This window comes from Nerophis ophidion, linkage group LG18 (assembly GCF_033978795.1).
Source record: "Nerophis ophidion isolate RoL-2023_Sa linkage group LG18, RoL_Noph_v1.0, whole genome shotgun sequence".
Lineage (NCBI taxonomy): Eukaryota > Metazoa > Chordata > Actinopteri > Syngnathiformes > Syngnathidae > Nerophis > Nerophis ophidion.
Window position 1 is genome coordinate 18865404 of NC_084628.1, and position 22510 is coordinate 18887913.

Here is a 22510-nt window from a genome sequence, read left to right on the forward strand (position 1 = left end):
ATGACCTTGAATCAATGTTGGGTTCTGATTTGGATTTGACTATTGAATTTTGGTCATTTTGCAACCAATATTCTACAACTCAAACATAACTTTGAAACATGCTTCTTGATGACGTTTAATCAATGTTGGGTTCTAATGTTGAGTCGACCTTTGAATTTTGGTAATTTCCCAACCAATATGGTACAACTCATATATGTCGAAACAACATGCTTTTTGAGGACGTTTAATCAATGTTGGGCTCTAATGTGATTTGACCATTGAATTTTGGTCATTTCCCAACCAATATGGTACAACACATATACGTTGAAACAACATGCTTTTTGATGACGTTTAAAGGCCTACTGAAATGAGATTTTCTTATTCAAACGGGGATAGCAGGTCCATTCTATGTGTCGTACTTGATCATTTCGCTATATTGCCATATTTTTGCTGAACGTATTTATTAGAGAACATCAACGATAAAGTTCGCAATTTTTGGTGCTGCTAAAAAGCCTTGCCTGTACCGGAAGTCGCAGCCGATGATGTCACAAGGGTGAGGGCTCCTCACGTCCTCACATTGTTTTTGATGGGAGCCTCCAACAGCAAGCGCTATTCGGACCGAGAAAACGACAATTTCCCCATTAATTTGGGCGAAGATGAAAGACTCGTGGATGGTATTGATAGCGAAAGACTAGAAAAAAATAAAAATAAAATAAAAAGCAACGGCTCCGGGCGGCGGCAGTGTGAGCGTTTCAGATGTAAGTAGACACATTTACTAGGATAATTCTGGAAGATCCCTTATCTGCTTATTGTTTTAATAGTGTTTTAGTAAGATTGTAAAGTCATACCTCGAGGTCGGATGGCTGCGGTGAACACGCAGTGTCTCAGAGAGAATCCGAGGAGCCAAGCTCACAGCCGCCTTTTAAACAGCTACTGCAGGAGGACGAATAATCCAATGATGTCTCCGGTAAGATATATATCACAATTTTCCCATCCAAAAACATGCTGGTTGACGTAGAGAAACATGTTCGCTTGACCGCTCTGTGTTAAAAACAAAGAAACACCAGCAGTGTCTCGGTGCTAAAGACAGCTGCAATACACCGCTTTCCACCAACAGCATTTTTCTTTATAGTCTCCATTATTAATTGAACAAATTGCAAAAGATTCAGCAACACAGATGTCCAAATTACTGTGTAATTATGCGATGAAAAGAGACTCATTTTAGCCGTAACTGGTGCTGAGCTAATATTTCCTGACAGTCCGTGACGTCACGCGCTCGCGTCATCATTCCGCGACGTTTTCAACAAGAAACTCGCGGGAAATTTCAAATTGCAATTTAGTAAACTAAAAAGGCCGTATTGGCATGTGTTGCAATGTTAATATTTCATCATTGATATATAAACTATTAGACTGCGTGGTCGCTAGTAGTGGGTTTCAGTAGGCTTTTAAACAATGTTGCGTTCTGATGTTGATTTGACCATTGACTTTGTCTGTATCTGGGTGACCAAAACTTTATTTCAAGATGTGCAGCGAAGCCTTCTTTCAACATAAATTAATGGGCTTATCCACAGGGCAGGATAATTTACTTAGATGTTTTCTTTTTCATAAAAATAGAGCGTTTCTCCTCTCAAAAAAGGGAGCAGACAAGCAAGGGAAATAAATATTTTTTTCTCAGATGTTGTGCTCCTTAACATGCTCTGAGGACTCGTATCACTGTTAAGTCACTTTTGCATATTATTACACAATTCGGGCAGTATGTTTGTTGGTGGGGATACTTCCTGTGTGTACTGCACCTCACAATGTTTAATTCATGTCTGTCTCCCACTTTTGCGTTCCATCAGGACCGAGGTGTGAAGGAAGACGAGCTGCAGAGCATCCTCAACTATTTGTTAACAATGCATGAGGTACATGCTGCAAGTGTCTTCACACACTGACACTGAGCTTCACGCACGACGTGTCATCTATGGCTTTTTGGGGCGATTCTCTCATCAACTCATGATCTTTTGAATCACCCGTGAACATTATGCTAACAATAATAATCTCACCTAGTAAGAAGTGAAAATGGAGAAAACAGCTATAACAGCTTCTACTCTGCTGGGCAGATTTTCTGCAGGGCTGTACATGGCGTCACATCCTTGCACGTAAAATCACACTTTTCGTGCGCGCGTGAACTCATTTTACGCTTGTGCAAACTCTGTGTGTGTGTCTTACTGCTTGTGCGTGGACTGTGTATGCCCTCACAATGTGTCTTTCTCTTTCTCTTTAGAGTCTAACTTTAAAACAAAATTATCAATTACAGAGGAACCTTGATTTACGAACGGTTATTTTTGCAACCTGTTTACATCCTGTACACACGGGCGTGTGTACAGCTTCAGATTGCTAGACGACCATTTTGAGCTAGCGTTTTAACTAGTTAGCCTCCCGCTTGCGGCACCTTCCTTTTGAGGATTTTATCAGTAAAGTGGGCTTTGTTCCGCAGCAAGTCCTTAATTGTGATGAGGCCAAAAAATATGCCAGAGCGGACATTTATTACGGCGGAGGAAAGGGCACTACCGGGACACAAGCCAATGAAGGATCAACTCACACTGCTAGTTTGTGCTAAGGCTAGCAGTGACTATGTGAATCCACTGCTCACTTATCACTTGGAAACTCCCAGAGTGTTCAACAATGCACAAATATTTTTGCATACACAGGGTAAAATTATTTTCATTTTGTTCGATTCTTTAAGTTAATGGTTCAATTCAAAATAGATTCTCAATTCAAAATCAATGCTTTTACAAACCCCGTTTCCATATGAGTTGGGAAACTGTGTTAGATGTAAATATAAACAGAATACAATGATTTGCTTATCCTTTTCAACCCATTTTCAATTGAATGCACTACAAAGACAAGATATTTGATATTCAAACTCATAAATGTTATTTTTTTTTTTGCAAATAATAATTACCTTAGAATTTAATGGCTGCAACACGGGCCTAATTAGTTGGGAAGGGGCATGTTCACCACTGTGTTACATCACCTTTTCTTTTAACAACACTCAATAAACATTTGGGGACTGAGGAAACTAATTGTTGAAGCTTTGAAAGTGGAATTATTTACCATTCTTGCTTGATGTACAGCTTAAGTTGTTCAACAGTCCGGGGTCTTGTTGTCATATTTTACGCTTCATAATGCGCCACACATTTTCAATGGGACACATGTCTGGATGGCAGGCGGGCCAGGAAAGTACCCGCACTATTTTCCTACGAAGCCACGCTGTTGTAACACGTGGCTTGGCATTGTTTTGCTGAAATAATGTTGCTTGGATGACAACATATGTTGCTCCAAAACCTGTATGGACCATATAACATTAATGGTGCCTTCACAGATGTGTAAGTTACCCATGACTTGGGCACTAAAACACCCCCATACCATCACATATGCTGGCTTTTGAATTTTGCGCCTATAACAATCCGGATGGTTATTTTCCTCTTTGTTCCGGAGGACACCACGTCCACAGTATCCAAATATAATTTGAAATTTGGACACGTCAGACCACAGAACACTTTACCACTTTGCATCAGTCCATCTTAGATGAGCTCTGGCCCAGCAAAGCCAGCGGTGTTCCTTGGTGTTGTTGATAAATGGGTTTTGCTTTGCATAGCAGAGTTTTAACTTGCACCTACAGATGTAGCAACCAACTGTAGTTACTGCCAGTGGTTTTATGAAGTGTTCCTGAGCCCATGTGGTAATATCCTTTACACACTGTCGGTTTTTGATGCAGTACTCCCTGAGAGATCAAAGGTCCGTATTATCATCGCTTACGTGCAGTCATTTCTCCAGATTCTCTGAACCTTTTGATGATTTTACGGAGCGTAGTTGGTAAAATCCCTAAAATCCTTACAATAGCTCGTTCAGAATGTTGTTCTAAAACTGTTCGACAATTTGCTTACAAATTGGTGACCCTCGCCCCATCCTTGTTTGTGAATTACTTAGCATTTCATGGAAGCTGCTTTTATACCCAATCATGGCACCCACCTGTTCCCAATTAGCCTGCACACCTGTGGGATGTTCCAAATAAGTGTTTGATGAGTATATCTCAACTTTATCAGTATTTATTGCCAACTTTCCCAACTTCTTTGTCACGTGTTGCTGGCATCAAATCCTAAAGTTCATGATTACTTGCAAAAATAAAATGTTTATCAGTTTGAACATCAAATATGTTGTCATTGTAACATATTCAAATGAATATGGGTTGAAAATGATTTGCAAATTATAGTATTCCGTTTATATTTACATCTAACACAATTTCCCGAACTCATATGGAAATGGGGTTTGTAATAACATTGGGTGCCAGTTCTGCGAAAAACTACATTCCTCCATAAAATAAATAAATTGCTGTGATGAATTTCTATACCACTTAAAAGAAAGCAGCATTTGTTGAATACAATTCCACCCAAACATTAAATGAAGTCAAATACAAATGAGGCAATGAGAGAATTAACCAAAACTTCTCTTTTCTAAAGTAAAAATGTACCTTTGGATATTATCATCTACATCAACAATATGATTTGTCTGTGTAACGGAATAGGACAAATTAAGAAAAAAAGTAATATATTAAAATATATATATTTTTATTTAAAAAAATATATATTTTTAAAAAATTTTAATCGATTAGGAATTGTGTTTTTTTGAAAAATCGATTTATTTGTTTGATACCCCTATACGCTAACCATGACAATAGTTGAATTCTGCACGGACATATTTCCTTTGCCTTTACTCCCAACGACACTGGCTTTCCTGTGTGTTAGACATGTGGTCAGAAATCAACAAAATCACCAAAAAGTGACAAACAAGCGCTGAAAAGTGGTAATTTATTTTAAAGCAGATTATTTTTCTTTTTGTAGGAAAACGGTGCAAAACACCTGCGTGATTGAAGTCTGATCATTGCAAATATTAAAATAATTGTTTGTGCTGTAAAAAAAAAAAAAAAAAAAGTTATGGTCAAATACATTTTCTGACTATTGACATCATTCAGCCCTACAACCTTGTCTTAACATCCCATTTTTTTGTGCTGCAAACATTTCTTTGTTTATGTTTTGTTGTTGTTATTAAGGTGTTATTATTTATAGCCACCCCCATGACATAACAACTACACTAGTTAGACAAAACATTTTTTCAGTACAAACGAATAGGGCATGTTTGGGGAGATGTTGACAAGGTTGGGGGCTTGTCAAGGAATTCAAGATTGTTTATTGTCATATGCACAGTTAAACAGACAGTTTTCCGTACAACGAAAATCTTACTTTGCTAGTAACATGTAAATAACATAAAAATATTAAGACAACTAAAATAGACAATAGGTGAATAATGGGACATGTTTGAGGTGATTTTCTTGACATCACTCGTCGGAAAATGTAGTTTTTAATACCCTAAAAACCGTAACAGCACAAACAAAAAGTTTTACGGCACAAAAGTAGTCTAAACAAATGGCCATGTTATTTTTTCAGGTGTGCTGACCACTCCTTTTGTTAGTAATGTTGCCGATCCCTGTTCTTGCCAAGCCACTAATTAATTCATGCAAAAGTGTGTCCCAATACTTTTGTCCTCATTGTGCTATCCACTGCCCATTACCAGCTGTACATAACTGTGACATTCTACACTGTCCGTAAGTCATGATTGTGGTCTGCAGGATGAGAACCTGCATGACATGTTGCAGCTGGTGGTCGCCCTCATGTCAGAGCACCCCGCCTCCATGATCCCCGCTTTTGACCAGAGGAATGGAATACGGTGAGTTGGAGGAAGGACGTCCTGCTTCGGCTGCGATTAAGTGTTCGTGTTACCACCCGTGTGGCTTATGCATGATTCATATGTTGATGTGTAAAAGAACGCATAACCTTTGCATGTGAGTTTCACCATGCCACATCGAGACTTGTGACGCAACAACGCTTAGAAGGCGCTCTTACGTAGACCTTCTAGGCCACTTTTTGTTTTTTTTTCTTAAAGGGGAACATTATCACCAGACATATGTGAGCGTCAATATATACCTTGATGTTGCAGAAAAAAGACCATATATTTTTTTAACCGATTTCTGAACTCTAAATGGGTGAATTTTGGCGAATTAAACGCCTTTCTATTTATCGCTCTCGGAGCGATGAGGTCAGAACGAGACGTCACCTAGGTAATTAAGCCGCCATTTTCTCAAACACATTACAGTTGTGACCAAAATTATTCAACCCCCACACAATTTTGGTGTTTTAGCAAGTTGGACATTTATTCCATATTTTGTTTATAGTCATATCAAATAAAGATGTGTCAAATAGACAAATGCAACTTAAATTGTAACACTGTATTTTACAAAATACCAAAAAATGACATTTTTCCGAATATCTAATTGACAAAATGATTCAACCCCCTAGTTACATGCATCTTTAGTACTTAGTAGAACACCCTTTGGCAGTAATTACATCCTTCAAACGTGATACATAACCTGACACAAGCTTCTTGCAACGATCTACAGGTATTTTAGCCCATTCCTCTTGGGCAAAGGCCTCCAGTTCATTCATATTCTTGGGCTTGCGTGCTGCAACTGCCTTCTTCAAGTCCCACCACAGATTTTCTATAGGATTTAGGTCTGGCGACTGTGAAGGCCACTCCAGAGTCTTCCAGCCCTTCTTCTGCAACCACTCTGATGTTGATTTGGAGGTATGCTTGGGATCGTCGTCCTGTTGGAAGGTCCAATATCTCCCAAGCCTCAGCTTCGTCACTGACTTCATGACATTTTCAGCTAATATATCCTGGTGAGAAATAGAATTCATAATTCCTTGAACGCGCTGGAGATTCCCGGTACCCGAGGCCGAGAAACAGCCCCAGAGCATGATTGGCCCCCCATCATGCTTAACAGTAGGGAAGGTGTTCTTCTCTTTGTAAGGTTCATTTTTTCTCCTCCAGACATAACGTTGATTCATAGGCCCAAAGGGTTCCAGTTTTGTCTCATCACTCCATAGAACAGTTTCCCAAAACCTTTGGGGTTTGTCTAGATGATTTTTGGCATACTGGAGTCTATTTTCTCGTCCCTGGTAGTCAGAAGTAGGGTGCGCCTGGGAGTTCTGGCATGGAGGCTTTCATCTCGTAGTCCATCCATCCATCCATCTTCTTCCGCTTATCCAAGGTCGGGTCGCGGGGGCAACAGCCTAAGCAGGGAAACCCAGACTTCCCTTTCCCCAGCCACTTCGTCTAGCTCTTCCCAGGGGATCCCGGGGCGTTCCCAGGCCAGCCGGGAGACAGAGTCTTCCCAACGTGTCCTGGGTCTTCCCCGTGGCCTCCTACCGGTTGGACGTGCCCTAAACACCTCCCTAGGGAGGCGTTCAGGTGGCATCTTGACCAGATGCCCGAACCACCTCATCTGGCTTCTCTCGATGTGGAGGAGCAGCGGCTTTACTTTGAGTTCCTCCCAGATGACAGACCTTCTCACCCTATCTCTAAGGGAGAGCCAAGCCACACGGCGAAGGAAACTCATTTCGGCCGCTTGTACCCGTGATCTTATCTTTTCGGTAATGACCCAAAGCTCATGACCATAGGTGAGGATGGGAATGTAGATCGACCGGTAAATTGAGAGCTTTGCCTTCCGGCTCAGCTCCTTCTTCACCACAACAGATCGGTACAACGTCCGCATTACTGAAGACGCCGCACCGATCCGCCTGTCGATCTCACGATCCACTCTTCCCTCACTCGTGAACAAGACTCCTAGGTACTTGAACTCCTCCACTTGGGGCAGGGTCTCCTCCCCAACCCGGAGACGGCATTCCACCCATTTCAGGGCGAGAACCATGGACTCGGACTTGGAGGTGCTGATTGTCATTCCGGTTGCTTCACACTCGGCTGCAAACCGATCCAGTGAGAGCTGAAGATCCCGGTCAGATGAAGCCATCAGGACCACATCATCTGCAAAAAGCAGAGACCTAATCCTGCGGTCACCAAACCAGAACTCCCTCAACGCCTTGACTGCGCCTAGAAATTCTGTCCATAAAAGTTATGAACAGAATCGGTGACAAAGGACAGCCTTGGCGGAGTCCAACCCTCACCGGAAATGTGTTCGACTTACTGCCGGCAATGCGGACCAAGCTCTGGCACTGATCGTACAGGGAGCGAACCGCCACAATAAGAGAGTCCGATAACCCATACTCTCTGAGCACTCCCCACAGGACTTCCCGAGGGACACGGTCGAATGCCTTCTCCAAGTCCACAAAGCACATGTAGACTGGTTGGGCAAATTCCCATGCACCCTCAAGAATCCTGCCGAGAGTATAGAGCTGGTCCACAGTTCCACGACCAGGACGAAAACCACACTGTTCCTCCTGAATCCGAGGTTCGACTATCCAGCATAGCCTCCTCTCCAGTACACCTAAATAAACCTTACCAGGAAGGCTGAGGAGTGTGATCCCACGATAGTTTGAACACACCCTCCGGTCCCCCTTCGTAAAGAGAGGAACCACCACCCCGGTTTGCCAATCCAGAGGTACCGCCCCCGATGTCCACGCGATGCTGCAGAGTCTTGTCAACCAAGACAGCCCCACAGCATCCAGAGCCTTAAGGAACTCCGGGCGGGTCTCGTCCACCCCCGGGGCCTTGCCACCGAGGAGATTTTTAACTACCTCAGCGACCTCAGCCCCAGAAATAGGAGAGTCCACCACAGATTCCCCAGGCACTGCTTCCTCATAGGAAGACGTGTTGGTGGGATTGAGGAGGTCTTCGAAGTATTCCTTCCACCTATCCACAACATCCGCAGTTGAGGTCAGCAGAACACCATCCGCACCATACACGGTGTTGATAGTGCACTGCTTCCCCTTCCTGAGGAGGCGGACGGTGGTCCAGAATCGCTTCAAAGCCGTCCGGAAGTCGTTTTCCATGGCTTCCCCGAACTCCTTCCATGTCCGAGATTTTGCCTTAGCAACCGCTGAAGCCGCACACCGCTTGGCCTGTCGGTACCTGTCCACTGCCTCCGGAGTCCTATGAGCCAAAAGGACCCGATAGGACTCCTTCTTCAGCTTGACGACATCCCTCACCGCTGGTGTCCACCCAGGGGTTTTAGGATTGCCGCCCCGACAGGCACCAACTACCTTGCGGCCACAGCTCCGATCAGCCGCCTCGACAATAGAGGTGCGGAACATGGTCCACTCGGACTCAATGTCCAGCACCTCCCTCGTGACATGTTCGAAGTTCCTCCGGAGGTGGGAATTGAAACTTTCTCTGACAGGAGACTCTGCCAGACGTTCCCAGCAGACCCTCACAATGCGTTTGGGCCTGCCAGGTCGGTCCGGCATCCTCCATCACCATCGCAGCCAACTCACTACCAGGTGGTGATCGGTAGAATGCTCCGCCCCTCTCTTCACCCGAGTGTCCAAACCATAAGGCCGCAAATCCGATGACACAACTACAAAGTCGATCATGGAACTGCGGCCTAGGGTGTCCTGGTGCCAAGTGCACATATGGACACCCTTATGTTTGAACATGGTGTTTGTAATGGACAAATTGTTACGAGCACAAAAGTCCAATAACAAAACACCACTCTGGTTCAGATCCGGGTGGCCATTCTTCCCAATCACGCCTCTCCAGGTTTCACTGTCGTTGCCAACATGAGCGTTGAAGTCTCGAGTGTACCCAAAAAGGGTGGGTACTCTGAACTGCTGTTTGTTGCGTAAGCACAAACAACAGTCAGGACCCGTCCCCCCACCCGAAGGCGGGGGGAGGCTACCCTTTCGTCCACTGGGTTGAACTCCAACGTGCAGGCTTTAAGCCGGGGGCCAACCAGAATTGCCACCCCAGCTTGTCGCCTCGCACTGTCGGCAACGCCAGAGTGGAAGAGGGTCCAGTCCCTCTCGAGAGAAGTGGTTCCAGAGCCCTTGCTGTGCGTCGAAGTGAGTCCGACTATATCCAGCCGGAACTTCTCCACTAGCTCAGGTTCTTTCCCCCCCAGTGAGGTGACGTTCCACGTCCCAAGAGCTAGCTTCTGTAGCCGAGGATCGGACCGCCAAGTGCCCTGCCTTCGGCTGTCGCCCAGCTCACAATGCACCCGACCTCTATGGCCCCTGCTATGGGTGGTGAGCCCATTGGAGGGGTGACCCACGTTGCCTCTTCGGGCTGTGCCCGGCCGGGCCCCATGGGAACAGGCCCGGCCACCAGGCGCTCGCCATCGTGCCCCACCCCCGGGCCTGGCTCGAGAGGAGGTCCCCGGTGACCCGCATCCGGGCGAGGGAAATCAGGGTTCATGTTTTATCTTCTTCATAGACGTCTTCGAGCTGCTCTTTGTCTGATCCCTCACCTAGAACCTGTTTGCCTTGGGAGACCCTACCAGGGGGCATAAAGCCCCCGGACAACATAGCTCCTAGGATCATTGGGACACGCAAACTCCTCTACCACGATAAGGTGGCAGCTCAGAGAGGAGTCATCTCGTAGTGCGCGCCTTATTGTCTGGGACGAAACCTGCGTTCCCCCCTCTGCAATGTCCTGTTGTAGTTCCTCAGCTGTTACCCGGGGGTTTTTCACCACTGTACGCTTCAAATACCGGACAGCATCCTCTTTCTACCACGCCCAGGTAGTGTTTCCACTGTGCCTTTAGCTTTAAACTTGCGAATTATGCTCCCAACTGGGTCTCTTGGAATGTGTAATGTCTTTGCTCTTCTCTTATATCCATATCCTTTCTTATGAAGATAAATTACCTCCTCTCTTGACTTCTTTGACCACTCCCTGGACTTCACCATGTTGCAAATACACAATTGACCGTCTACAAGAAGCTGAGCGTCACAGTTTTTTTCAATCAGTTTAATTGTTGCTCGTTATGGTTCTATTCACATCTACAGGTGTTTTCAACACCTTATTGAAAATACTTTATTCAAATTATGTTCTTAAGAGTTATGATCTTCAAGTGGTTGAATAATTTTGTCAATGAGATATTAAGAGAAATGACACTGTTTGGTATGTTACAAAATATAATATTGCAATTCAAGTTGCATTTGTCTATTTAATGCATCTTTATTTGATATGACTATAAACAAAATACAGAATAAATGTCCAACTTGCTAAAACACCAAAATTGTGTGGGGGTTGAATAATTTTGATCACAACTGTACAAAAACACCGCGTCTCAGCTCTGTTATTTTCTGTTTTTTCGACTATTTTCTGGAACCTTGGAGACATCATGCCTTGTCGGTGTATTTTTGGAGGGTGTAACAACACTAACAGGGAAGGATTCAAGTTGCACCACTGGCCCAAAGATGCGAAAGTGGCAAGAAATTGGACGAAATTTGTTCAAAACACGAGGGTGTGGCGAATGCCGACGAAATGGTCAGTTGTTTGTTCCGCACACTTTACCGACGAAAGCTATGCTATTAAAGAGATGGCAAGATTGTGTGGATATCCTGCAACACTCAAAGCAGATGCATGTCCAACGATAAAGTAAAAGAAATCTTCCGCCAGACCCCCATTGAATGTGCCGGAGTGTCTGCACATTTTACCAGCGATGCTAAGGCAGACATGGCACAGAGATGTATGGATAACCTGCAGATGCATTTTCAACGATAAAGTCAACTAAATCACAAAGGTGAGTTTTGTTGATGTTGTTGACTTATGTGCTAATCAGACATATATGGTCGCGGCATGACTGCCAGCTAATTGATGCTAACATGCTATTTAGGCTAGCTGTATGTACATTTGAAACTATATTTACATCCGGTGTTTCCCTCCACCCACATTTAATGCCAAACAAACACTTACCAATCGACGAATTTAAGTTGATCCAGTGTCACAAGATGCGAAACTTCCGATCGTTGGTCAGCACATTTTACCGGCGATGCTAAGGCAAACATGGCAGAATAGCGTCAATAGCTATTCGCTAAATAGCTTCAGTTTCTTCTTCAATTTCGTTTTCGCTATCTGCCTCCATACTCAAACCATCCGTTTCAATACATGCGTAATCTGTTGAATCGCTTAAGCTGCTGAAATCCGAGTCTGAATCCGAGCTAATGTCGCTATATCTTGCTGTGCTATCCGTATTGGCATCACTGGATGACGTGACAGGAAAATGGATGATGGCTTCACAGATATCGAAAATCAGGCACTTCAAAGCTTTTTTTAGGGATATTCAGGGATGGGTAAAATTTTGAAAAAAATTTAAAAAAATAAAATAAGCCACTAGGAACTGATTTTAATTGGTTTCAACCCTTCGGAAATTGTGATAATGTTCCCCTTTAAACAATTCTGTATGTGCTGTTGCCAGCTTTTGTGTTTTGTGTGTTTTTGCAGGGTGATCTATATACTCATGGCCTCCAAGAGTGAAAGCATTCAAGTGCAATCCCTCAAAGTGCTGGCGTACTTTCTCAAGCATTTGGGACACAAGTAAGTGACCTTTGTGCATCGACGCGCTGCCGTTGTTACGATGCCTTCAAGTGAAGCTGCGGCTGTGGGATTCAGCGGTGTGATGCAATATGTTGTCATGAGCCCGAGCATAATAATAATAATGATGGCTTCTTAGTTGGTGTGCAGTGATGTGAAACTACTCTACATCATACTGACAGGTGTTCCTAATTTTTGGTTACCTTGTTAAATTAGGTCAACTTTTTTCCACAGAGGTTCGTATACTGAATGGTAAAATAACCATCTTTAAAGATGTTAAAACCAATTAAAATTCATTCATCAGTACATGCTAAAACTGGTGGTATACCCAAGAATCACTTAATTAAATATTCAAACACAGGGTTACGGTTCAAACTGTGTATAATGTTACAGTTGCCAAAAATATTGATATGCTTGCTAAATAAAACAGCTGCTTTGTTTTAATGAATATTAGGCCTACTACGCTACTGTATATTAATGTTGGTCATTAAGGTGGTAGTTGGAAAGCAAAGTGTTTTCTGAGGTAGAAAAAGTTTGACAACCAATGTGATACAATATTTGGGGGGAAAAAATGCCTTTACATTTTCCAAGCTTTTGTGTGCATTAAAGCAGGACTGAGTAACTTTTCAACCTTCATAGAATATTTTCATGACTTTTTGTCATGTTTTGTCGTCACGTTCTGTTTTGTTTTGTTTTAGATTCATTGGGCCCTCTTGTTTGTTTTGTCACCATGCCAGCCCATCAGTTTTCACCTGTTATGTGTTCACGACTCACGCGCCAGATTTGTCTGGACTCACGCACCTGTCATCACTGCACCTATTTAGGCCTGTAGTTGCCAGGCAGTCAGTATGGGGACATCACCCTCGACACATCATTGTTATCCATGCCGATGATCCATGTTCCGTTCTCGTTCCAAGTAAGTTTTTAGTTATTCATGCCATAGTGCAAGTTTTGTTTTATGTCCATAATTTTGCCTTATTGCAAGTTTTTGTTTTCATAGCCAAGTTTTGAACCTCCGCTGGGAGCGCCTTTTTTTTGCTCCTGTTTATAGTAAAATTAAAATATGTCATTACCTTCACGTCGTGTACGGTCCAATCGCTTTGCACCGCGGGAAAACAAACCACACCAAAGTCCTAGTCTTGACACTGAGTGGGTCTGTATCACTTTTACTCAGTAGTGTGCCGTCAGGGCCAGCAAAGCCTTCTCTGCTGGCCTAACATATTGACAAATCACGATCATAATTAAAGATAAAAGTATTTTTTCATTTACTTTCCCTAAATATCTAAAAGTATTCATATTCTTTTCATGTCATATGTCATTAGGGTGGTATAGTTTGGTTGGTAGAGTGGCCGAGGTAGAGTGGCCGTGCCAGTAACTTGAGTGTTCCAGGTTCAATCCCCGCTTCTGGCATTCCAGTTACTACCATTGTGTTCTTGGGCAAGACACTTTACCCACATGCTTAAAAATGTAACTTGGATATTGGGTTTCACAATGTAAAGCGCTTTGAGGCACTAGAGAAAAGCGCTATATTACTTCATATTATGCTTTTTCCAGTGCTGTTGTTTTTAGTTTAGAGTTTGTATCCACTCAGAATTCAGCTAGCTTATGTTGCCATGCTATACAAAATCTGCCCGGGGCCTTCAGAATCGACAATGCGGGCGTCTGTGCCCTGTAAGTGAATGGGGACAAAGTTGATAGACAATTGCGATAGCCAATCAGATCACGAGTTGTTGTCAGTAAGGCCTTCTAGCTGGCCTTACACTGTGATTGGATACTCACTTGGGAGTACCAAGTGAGTATCCAATCACAAGTTGCGAAAACAGGAAGTGACACCGGAGTCATACGAGCCATATAAAGCCACAGAAAACTCACCGGTACTCACAAAGAAGGAGAGCAACATGTTGATTAGGTGGCAGATATATTTTTGCAAGGCTATTTCCAAGAAGGATGCTTATGAGAAACTACATCTAGTGAGACGAGGTCGGCTGACACCGGAAGCTATCCCGGCGGGAAAGTGGTTTGCCCGTAACTTTCACACGAATCAACCGACTACAGTCAGCTACAACGGTACCACTGGCTTATACGGCGTCGAATGGGTTCTACAAAGTGTGAGCCAAAATATTGTATTTCTTAATTTTTTCATTTTTCATTTGTTTTATACAATTCTTTTAATTTTGAAAATACCATGTGAGATATGTTTTAATTGCTGAAGCGGGTCCATTGAATGTTAAATGCGCCGAAAAATAAACCGTTTTGTACACCGTTGAAGGGGGTAGATGGTCAGTTGTGTTTCTCTATAGTATCTCCAGCCGTGTCCATGTGGTGACATAAATTACAGCATTTTGAGAGGTGAAGTCGGACTAAGTAGGACATCCTTGAAGGCCAAGTTGAGAAACGCACGCCCCGCCACTTCTTTCACTGGCACTTAGGAACTTTGCCACACAAAAAACTACAAATGTGCTGACTTGCTTTACAGCATACGTCACTCCCCATTTCATCATTCGTTATAAAACAGAAGTCAATGTGAACGCCTGCATGCCACCAGAAAACTAAAAGAAAAAGAAGAATGTCTATGGCCAATTACTGATATCATGGCCGCAGCTGCAAAACAACCAAAGAAACAAAAAGTGTTGTCTGAGGAGACAAAACAGCCTACCTGGATAAAAGAACAGTCAAGGATCAACATCTTTGGTGTGAGCTCGAAGACGAGAAATTTCAGAGCGATGCTACCTTGGTTCTGTTCCTGCTAAACTAGTAAGTGACTGTGGAGGGGCGTGGTCGCGCGTCCCCTGCGGGCGGGGTGTGTGCAGGGCCGGCCATGAAGCAGCCAACAGGTGAGTGGATAATCTCAGCTGGAACGAGTTATCTAATGACCTGTTCCCTTTATTAGCAGGGCCGGAGACCATGACGGGGGCTTCTTCGTGAGGACAGACGAGACCGAGAGGCTGAAAAGCAGAGAGAGTGAACACTGTATAAAATAAACCCGATTGCCGAGAGCCAAAAAAGAGGGACTTTGGAAACGAATGTGAATGTAAAATAAAAACTGTTCTATTAAAGACGCGCGTATCAAGTGTTGTGGTCCCAGTGATCCGCTAGGAATCCGGAGGGGAAGAGGAAGACCTCTACAGTGGCGCCCAACTACAAAGGACCAAGAAAATGTCCACCACAACACCCCTAGAGGCGCTCGGACGAGTGCTGGCTGAGGTATCGGCAGCGAGCCAGCAGCAGACCCAACTACTGCAGGCCCTAGTGAACAGAGCAAACTCAGGTACGGGGGCGTCGACCTCGATGCAACGCACGGGGGAGGGGGAGGACCCTCAAGCGTACCTTGATGTGTTCGAGGCTACAGCAACAGCGTGGAGGTGGCCGGAGGAGGAGTGGGGAATGAAACTGCTCCCACTCCTGGCGGGGGAGGCGCAGCGGGTGGCCCTGAGTCTCCCAGCGGCCACCCGGATGCAGTACCCGAACCTCCGCCGCGCCATACTGGATCGGATTGGCAGCAGTCCAGAAGACCACCGGCGGAGGTTCCGCGCTCTGAGGTTGGGCCCAAATGACCGCCCATTCGTGCTGTCGCAGCAACTGAGGGACGCGGCCACCCGGTGGCTACAACCAAATGGGCAAGACAGTCAAATGTTCGAGTTGATTGTCCTCGAACAAGTTATTGATGCCATCCCGACCAGGACCGCCACATGGGCGAGGTACCACCGCCCCCAGGACGTGATGATGGTGGTAAACTTGGCGGAGGACCACCTGGCTGTCCAGAAGGAGGTGACGGCAAAAGCGGCCGAAAGGCCTACACCAGCACCCCGTCGACGAGTCACACCGCCGGAAGGAACGTCCCTGGAGCAGCGCACCCGCACGGCCGAGCCACCCGGAACCAAGGAGCAGGTTCCCCACTCAGAAGAACAATGCCAAAGCACACACACCCGCACCCATTCACGCACCCACAGACACACAACAAGGGGGGTCCACGGGGTCGTCTCCTTTCCTCTGCTTGTGCATTGCAGGGTACCGGCGCTGGATATGGAGGGCTTCCCTCGCAGATGGCGCCTCGAACCCCAGGGCCGGTGTGCTGGGAGTGCGGCCAACCTGGCCATGTACGCCGGGAGTGCTCCATGATGGAGGTGGGGCAGGTGTTACAGGTTGTCGGGCCTCCAGCACCCGCCCCCGATTCAGGGGAGACACACTGTGTACAAGGGAGTGTATACCGGGCAATGGTGGATTCGGGCTGCAAACAGTCCATGATCCACCAAAACATGGATCGATCCGGGGTGTTGAGGCACGCAACACGGGGTAAAATTAGGTGTATTCATAGGGATGTGCACGAGTACCCGATTGTGCCAGTAGAAATTCAATGCAAAGGCCAAAAGCATAGTGTCAAGGTTTCCGCCAGCGCACACCTCACGCACCCCATAATTTTAGGAACAAATTGGCCAGGGTTTAACCAGCTAGTAACGCAATGCGTGGGGATGCGTTCACGGGCTGTAGGTGAGGGGAGCATCCGCGTGGCTCTCAGTGGCGACGCAGTTTCATCCGGGACGGCCGAGCGGGAACCGGGGGGGATGTGTGGGAGGCCCCCCCAGCCCTCCGATGGCAACCTACGGAGGATTTTCCCCTCTAGCAGTCCCGCGATGAAACCTTGCGCGCGGCCTGGGACCAGGTGGATTTCATCGACGGTCAGCTGGTGCGCCAGGGGAAAGCGCGGGTGTGCCCCCATTTTTCAATTATTCGCGATAGGTTATACCGAGTGACCCGTGACACTCAGACCGGGGAGGAACACACCCAATTGTTGGTGCCAAAAGGACGCCGGGAAATGATTTTCCAGGCGGCCCATCTTAACCCGCTATCTGGCCACATGGGTTATGATAAAACACTTAATCGAGTCATGGTCCGATTCTATTGGCCAGACCTCCGGGCAGACGTGCGCCGGTGGTGCGCGGCCTGTCAGGACTGCCAGCGGGTGAACCCGGCGGCCATCCCGAAGGCCCCCTTGCGCCCATTACCACTCATAGAGGTCCCGTTCAAAAGAATTGGGATGGACCTCATCGGACCATTTTCTCCGAGCACACGGGAATACCGCTTTGTGTTAGTCCTGGTGGATTACGTAACGCGGTATCCCGAAGCAGTGCCGTTGCGCTCCATCTCAGCCAAGAGTGTGGCGCAAGCACTCTTCACGGTCATTTCCCTGGTCGGGATCCCGAAAGAGATCCTGACCGACCAGGGCACGTCTTTCATGTCACGCACGATAAAAGAACTATACGGGTTACTGGGAATCACGCCCATCCGCACCAGCGTTTATCATCCCCAAACGGATGGGCTGGTGGAGCGTTTGAATAAAACGCTAAAAACCATGATCCGTAAGTTCATGCACGAGGACAAGCACAATTGGGATAAGTGGTTGGAGCCCCTAATGTTTGCGATGCGGGAGGCACCCCAGACCTCCCTAGGTTTTACACCTTTCGAGCTACTATATGGCCGGAGGCCTCGCGGAGTGCTGGACGTCATTAAGGAAAGCTGGGAGGGAAGTCCAAGCTCCAGCAAAAACGAAATTAAATACGTCATGGACATGCGGGCAAAACTCCACCAGGTGGCGCACTTATCACGTATAAATTTGCTCCATGCCCAAGAGCGTAGACAGCGCACGTACAACAAAGGGGCCCAACTGCGCAAATTTGCACCGGGAGAAAAAGTGCTTGTATTGCTCCCAACCTCAAGCTCCAAATTACTTGCAAAGTGGCAAGGACCCTTTGAGGTCACACGGCAAGTAGGTGATATTGATTATGAGGTCCGGCGCTCAGACCGACGCGGAGACACGCAGATTTAGCATCTGAACTTGCTGAACGCATGGAGGGAGGCCGAGCCTGTCTCCATGGTGACGGTAGTGAGAGAGGAGGAGGAGCTGGGCCCTGAGATCCCGCACTCTCGCCCGAGGATGTTGCCAAGTTGCAGCGGAACTTCTCTGACGTGTTCTCCGCGTGGCCCAGACGAACGAATCTCATACAACATCACATTGAGACCATTACGGTGCGATCTCGGCCATATCGGCTGCCCGAACACAAACGCAAAGTAGTTCGGGAAGAATTAAAAAACATGCTTGAGATGGGGGTAATAGAAGAATCCCACAGTGCCTGGTGTAGCCCCATCGTCTTAGTAGGGAAGAAGGATGGGACTATACGGTTCTGTGTGGATTACCGCAAGGTAAATGCGGTATCACGTTTTGACGCGTACCCAATGCCCCGGGTCGACGAGCTCCTGGATCGGCTAGGCGGTGCTCGGTTTTTTTCGACACTGGATTTGACCAAGGGCTACTGGCAGATTCCCTTGTCGCCAGAGTCCCGAGGAAAAACGGCCTTTTCCACTCCGGACGGGTTGTACCAATTTGTGACACTTCCGTTCGGCTTGTTCGGTGCGCCTGCCACGTTCCAGCGCCTCATGGACCGGGTGGTGCGACCGCATGCGGCGTACGCGGCTGCATACTTGGATGATGTCATCATTCACAGTGGCAGCTGGGAGCAGCACATGCGGCAGGTGGGGGCAGTGCTCGAGTCCCTGAGAGGAGCGGGGCTCACCACCAACCCGGCCAAGTGCGCAATTGGGCGGAGGGTAGTACAGTACCTGGGGTACCACTTGGGGGGGGGGAGGCTGCAGCCACAAGTCGACAAGACGGCGGCGATCGCGGCCTGTCCACCCCCCAAGACGAAAAAAGAGGTGAGGCAGTTTTTGGGACTGGCGGGCTACTACCGCCGGTTCATTCCCCGGTTCGCGGACCTGACCAGCCCACTGACCGACCTCACCCGAAAGGGTGCCCCGGAGCTGGTCCAGTGGACGGAGCAGTGCCAGCGGGGGTTCGAGGAGGTAAAAACAGCACTCCGCAAGGAACCGGTACTGCACATGCCAAACTTTAATATTCTCTTCTGTCTGCAGGCGGACGCGTCGAGCCGGGGACTGGGGGCTGTGCTGACCCAGCAGGTGGGGGCGTCGACCGCCTCGTGCTGTACATCAGCCGGAAGTTGTCAGACCGGGAGGCGAGGTACAGCACCGTAGAGAGGGAGTGTCTCGCCATCCGGTGGTCGATTGGGGCCCTCCGCTATTACCTGCTGGGGCGGGCCTTCAGTCTCTGCTCGGACCACAAACCTCTGCAGTGGCTTCACCGAATGAAGGACGCCAATGCGCGGATCACCCGGTGGTACCTCGCACTGCGGCCCTACAACTTCCGGGTGGTCCACAGGCCGGGCGCGCGGATGGCCGTGGCCGACTTCCTCTCTCGCCCCGCTGTGGGGGGTGGGGGGGAGTTGGCGGTGGAGGCCTGTGGAGGGGCGTGGTCGCGCGTCCCCTGCGGTCGGGGTGTGTGCAGGGTCGGCCATGAAGCAGCAAACAGGTGAGTGGATAATCTCAGCTGGAACGAGTTATCTAATGACCTGTTCCCTTTATTAGCAGGGCCGGAGACCATGAGGGGGGCTTCTTTGTGAGGACAGAGGAGACCGAGAGGCTGAAAAGCAGAGAGAGTGAACACTGTATAAAATAAACCCGATTGCCGAGAGCAAAAAAAGAGGGACTTTGGAAACGAATGTGAATGTAAAATAAAAACTGTTCTGTTAAAGACGCGCGTATCAAGTGTTGTGGTCCCAGTGATCCGCTAGGAATCCGGAGGGGAAGAGGAAGACCTCCACAGTGACGTACGATGATGCTCAAATCAAAATGATAATGCTAACGTTAACTATTGGAAATGTGTGCTTTAGCAATAAACAGCCACTAGCGTAATAGTTTCACAGTACTTCCTTGGAAAAAGGTCTTTCTTTGCTTCGGACCTGCATCCTCCCAGATACATTCTTGGTACTAGTTTCATGTTTGTAGCACAATCCAAGATCATCTCTTGATAACGCCTGCTATTCAACATCAGCATAGCTATTCGAGACCTAACATGTGTGACAATACTACAGTGGACATCACGTCAGCATGACGCTATGTGCGCTGGTCTTCATGGGAAATGTGGTCTTCTTCTGACAAAACACTACCGCTTTGGTCCACAGGCGTCGCCAAAATCAACCAAAACTGAAAGCTCTTAAGTGGGGCTTTAAGTGATAAAGCAAATATGTGTTGGTGTTATATCTAATATACCTCATTGATATTTAGTTAATTTACATTTCAGAACAAGTAGAATAAAATATTTGTTGCGGAACCTCTGAGCCCCACTTTAGACACCCCTGCAGTGCAAAAAAAAGAGCTGGCAAAATATTGGATGCAAAGATCAGATTTTAGGAAAAATGTAATTATCTTTCCATGCAGCTAGTTAATTTTACTTGATAAAACGTTCTAAACTAAGATTAGCAGGACTTTTGAGGGAATTATTATTTGTAGGGAATCCCCAAATATCTGAATTAAATAGTTATTTTCTCAATATTTTTTTTTAAACTAGAATAGACAACATAGTTATTCATGCAACTAAATTTAAGATTATTATTTTATGTCACTGACTAAAAATAAGTAAACAGCTTTTATATGTAGTGACATTTCTAGAAATAAAAAAGAAAATTTTTGACAAAGTGGCAAATAATTTGAAGTGTGTCTTAAGTTGGCACTAAGAAAGAGTTTTGACTGTATTTTAAATGCAGCTAGCGAAATCTTGTGGAGTTTATAAAAAAAAAAAAACATCAGGAGGTTGCCTACAGCCACAGTTGTTAATATCAATGTCAATGGATGTTCTCATTCATCCAGGTCATTGTATTCTAAGGGCATTTAATCAATCGCAACTGGACTGCTTGGTTTGTCTTAGAAAATGTTTGGCCTCTCGTCAAAGTAGGCTTCATCAGTTCATGCTCATAGACTTAGATTGGTCGGATCTAGTCTCGGATCTAGATTGGTCAGATCTAGTCTCAGATTTACAGTAGATTGGTCAGACCTTGTCTCAGACTTAGATTGGTCAGATTTAGTCCAGCAGCTGGTGGCAAAACCCCAAATATTCATACTCCCAATACCAAAAGAGCATGCCTGGGCAAGGACAATAAGGCGATACCACCTTTGCCAGGCCACAGTATGAATATTTGTGGTTTGGGCACCAGCCGCTCGATTAGATTTGACCAATCTAAGTCTGAGACTAGATTTGAACAATCTAAGTCTGAGACTAGATTTGACCAATCTAAGTCTGAGACTAGATTTGACCAATCTAAGTCTGAGACTAGATTTGACCAATCTAAGTCTGAGACTAGATTTGACCAATCTAAGTCTGAGACTAGATTTGACCAATCTAAGTCTGAGACTAGATTTGACCAATCTACGTCTGAGACTAGATTTGACCAATCTAAGTCTGAGACTAGATTTGACCAATCTAAGTCTGAGACTAGATTTGACCAATCTAAGTCTGAGACTAGATTTGACCAATCTAAGTCTGAGACTAGATTTGACCAATCTAAGTCTGAGACTAGATTTGACCAATCTAAGTCTGAGACTAGATTTGACCAATCTAAGTCTGAGACTAGATTTGACCAATCTACGTCTGAGACTAGATTTGACCAATCTAAGTCTGAGACTAGATTTGACCAATCTACGTCTGAGACTAGATTTGACCAATCTAAGTCTGAGACTAGATTTGACCAATCTAAGTCTGAGACTAGATTTGACCAATCTAAGTCTGAGACTAGATTTGACCAATCTAAATCTGTGACTACATTTGACAAACCTAAGTCTGAGACTAGATGTGACCAATCTTAAATCTGTGACTAGATCTGACCAATCTTAAATCCGAGAGTAGATTTGACCAATCCTAAATCTGAGACTAGATTTGACCAATCTTAAATCTGAGACTAGATTTGAGCAATCTAAATCTGAGACTAGTTTTGAGCAATCTAAGTCTGTGACTAGATTTGACCAACCTAAGTCTGTGACTATATGTGACCAATCTTAAATCTGTGACTAGATCTGACCAATCTTAAGTCTGAGACTGATCTGACCAATCTTAAATCTGAGACTGATCTGACCAATCTTAAGTCTGAGACTAGATTTGACCAATCTTAAGTCTGAGACTAGAGTTGACCAATCTTAAATCTGAGACTAGATTTGACCAATCTTAAGTCTGAGACTAGATTTGACCAATCTTAAGTCTGAGACTAGATTTGACCAATCTTAAGTCTGAGACTAGATTTGACCAATCTTAAGTCTGAGACTA

General features: G+C 45.8%; 1 protein-coding gene across 1 annotated transcript in view; it reads left to right on the forward strand.

Moving 5' to 3' along the window:
• The window catches only part of LOC133536842 (neurobeachin-like), a 652776-nt gene that overhangs the window by 200943 nt on the left and 429323 nt on the right, over nucleotides 1–22510 (forward strand). Inside the window, exons 15-17 of the mRNA XM_061877477.1 lie at nucleotides 1821–1883; nucleotides 5651–5748; nucleotides 12259–12351. Of these exons, the coding sequence (XP_061733461.1) occupies nucleotides 1821–1883; nucleotides 5651–5748; nucleotides 12259–12351 (254 nt within the window). The remainder of the gene's footprint in view (nucleotides 1–1820; nucleotides 1884–5650; nucleotides 5749–12258; nucleotides 12352–22510) is intronic.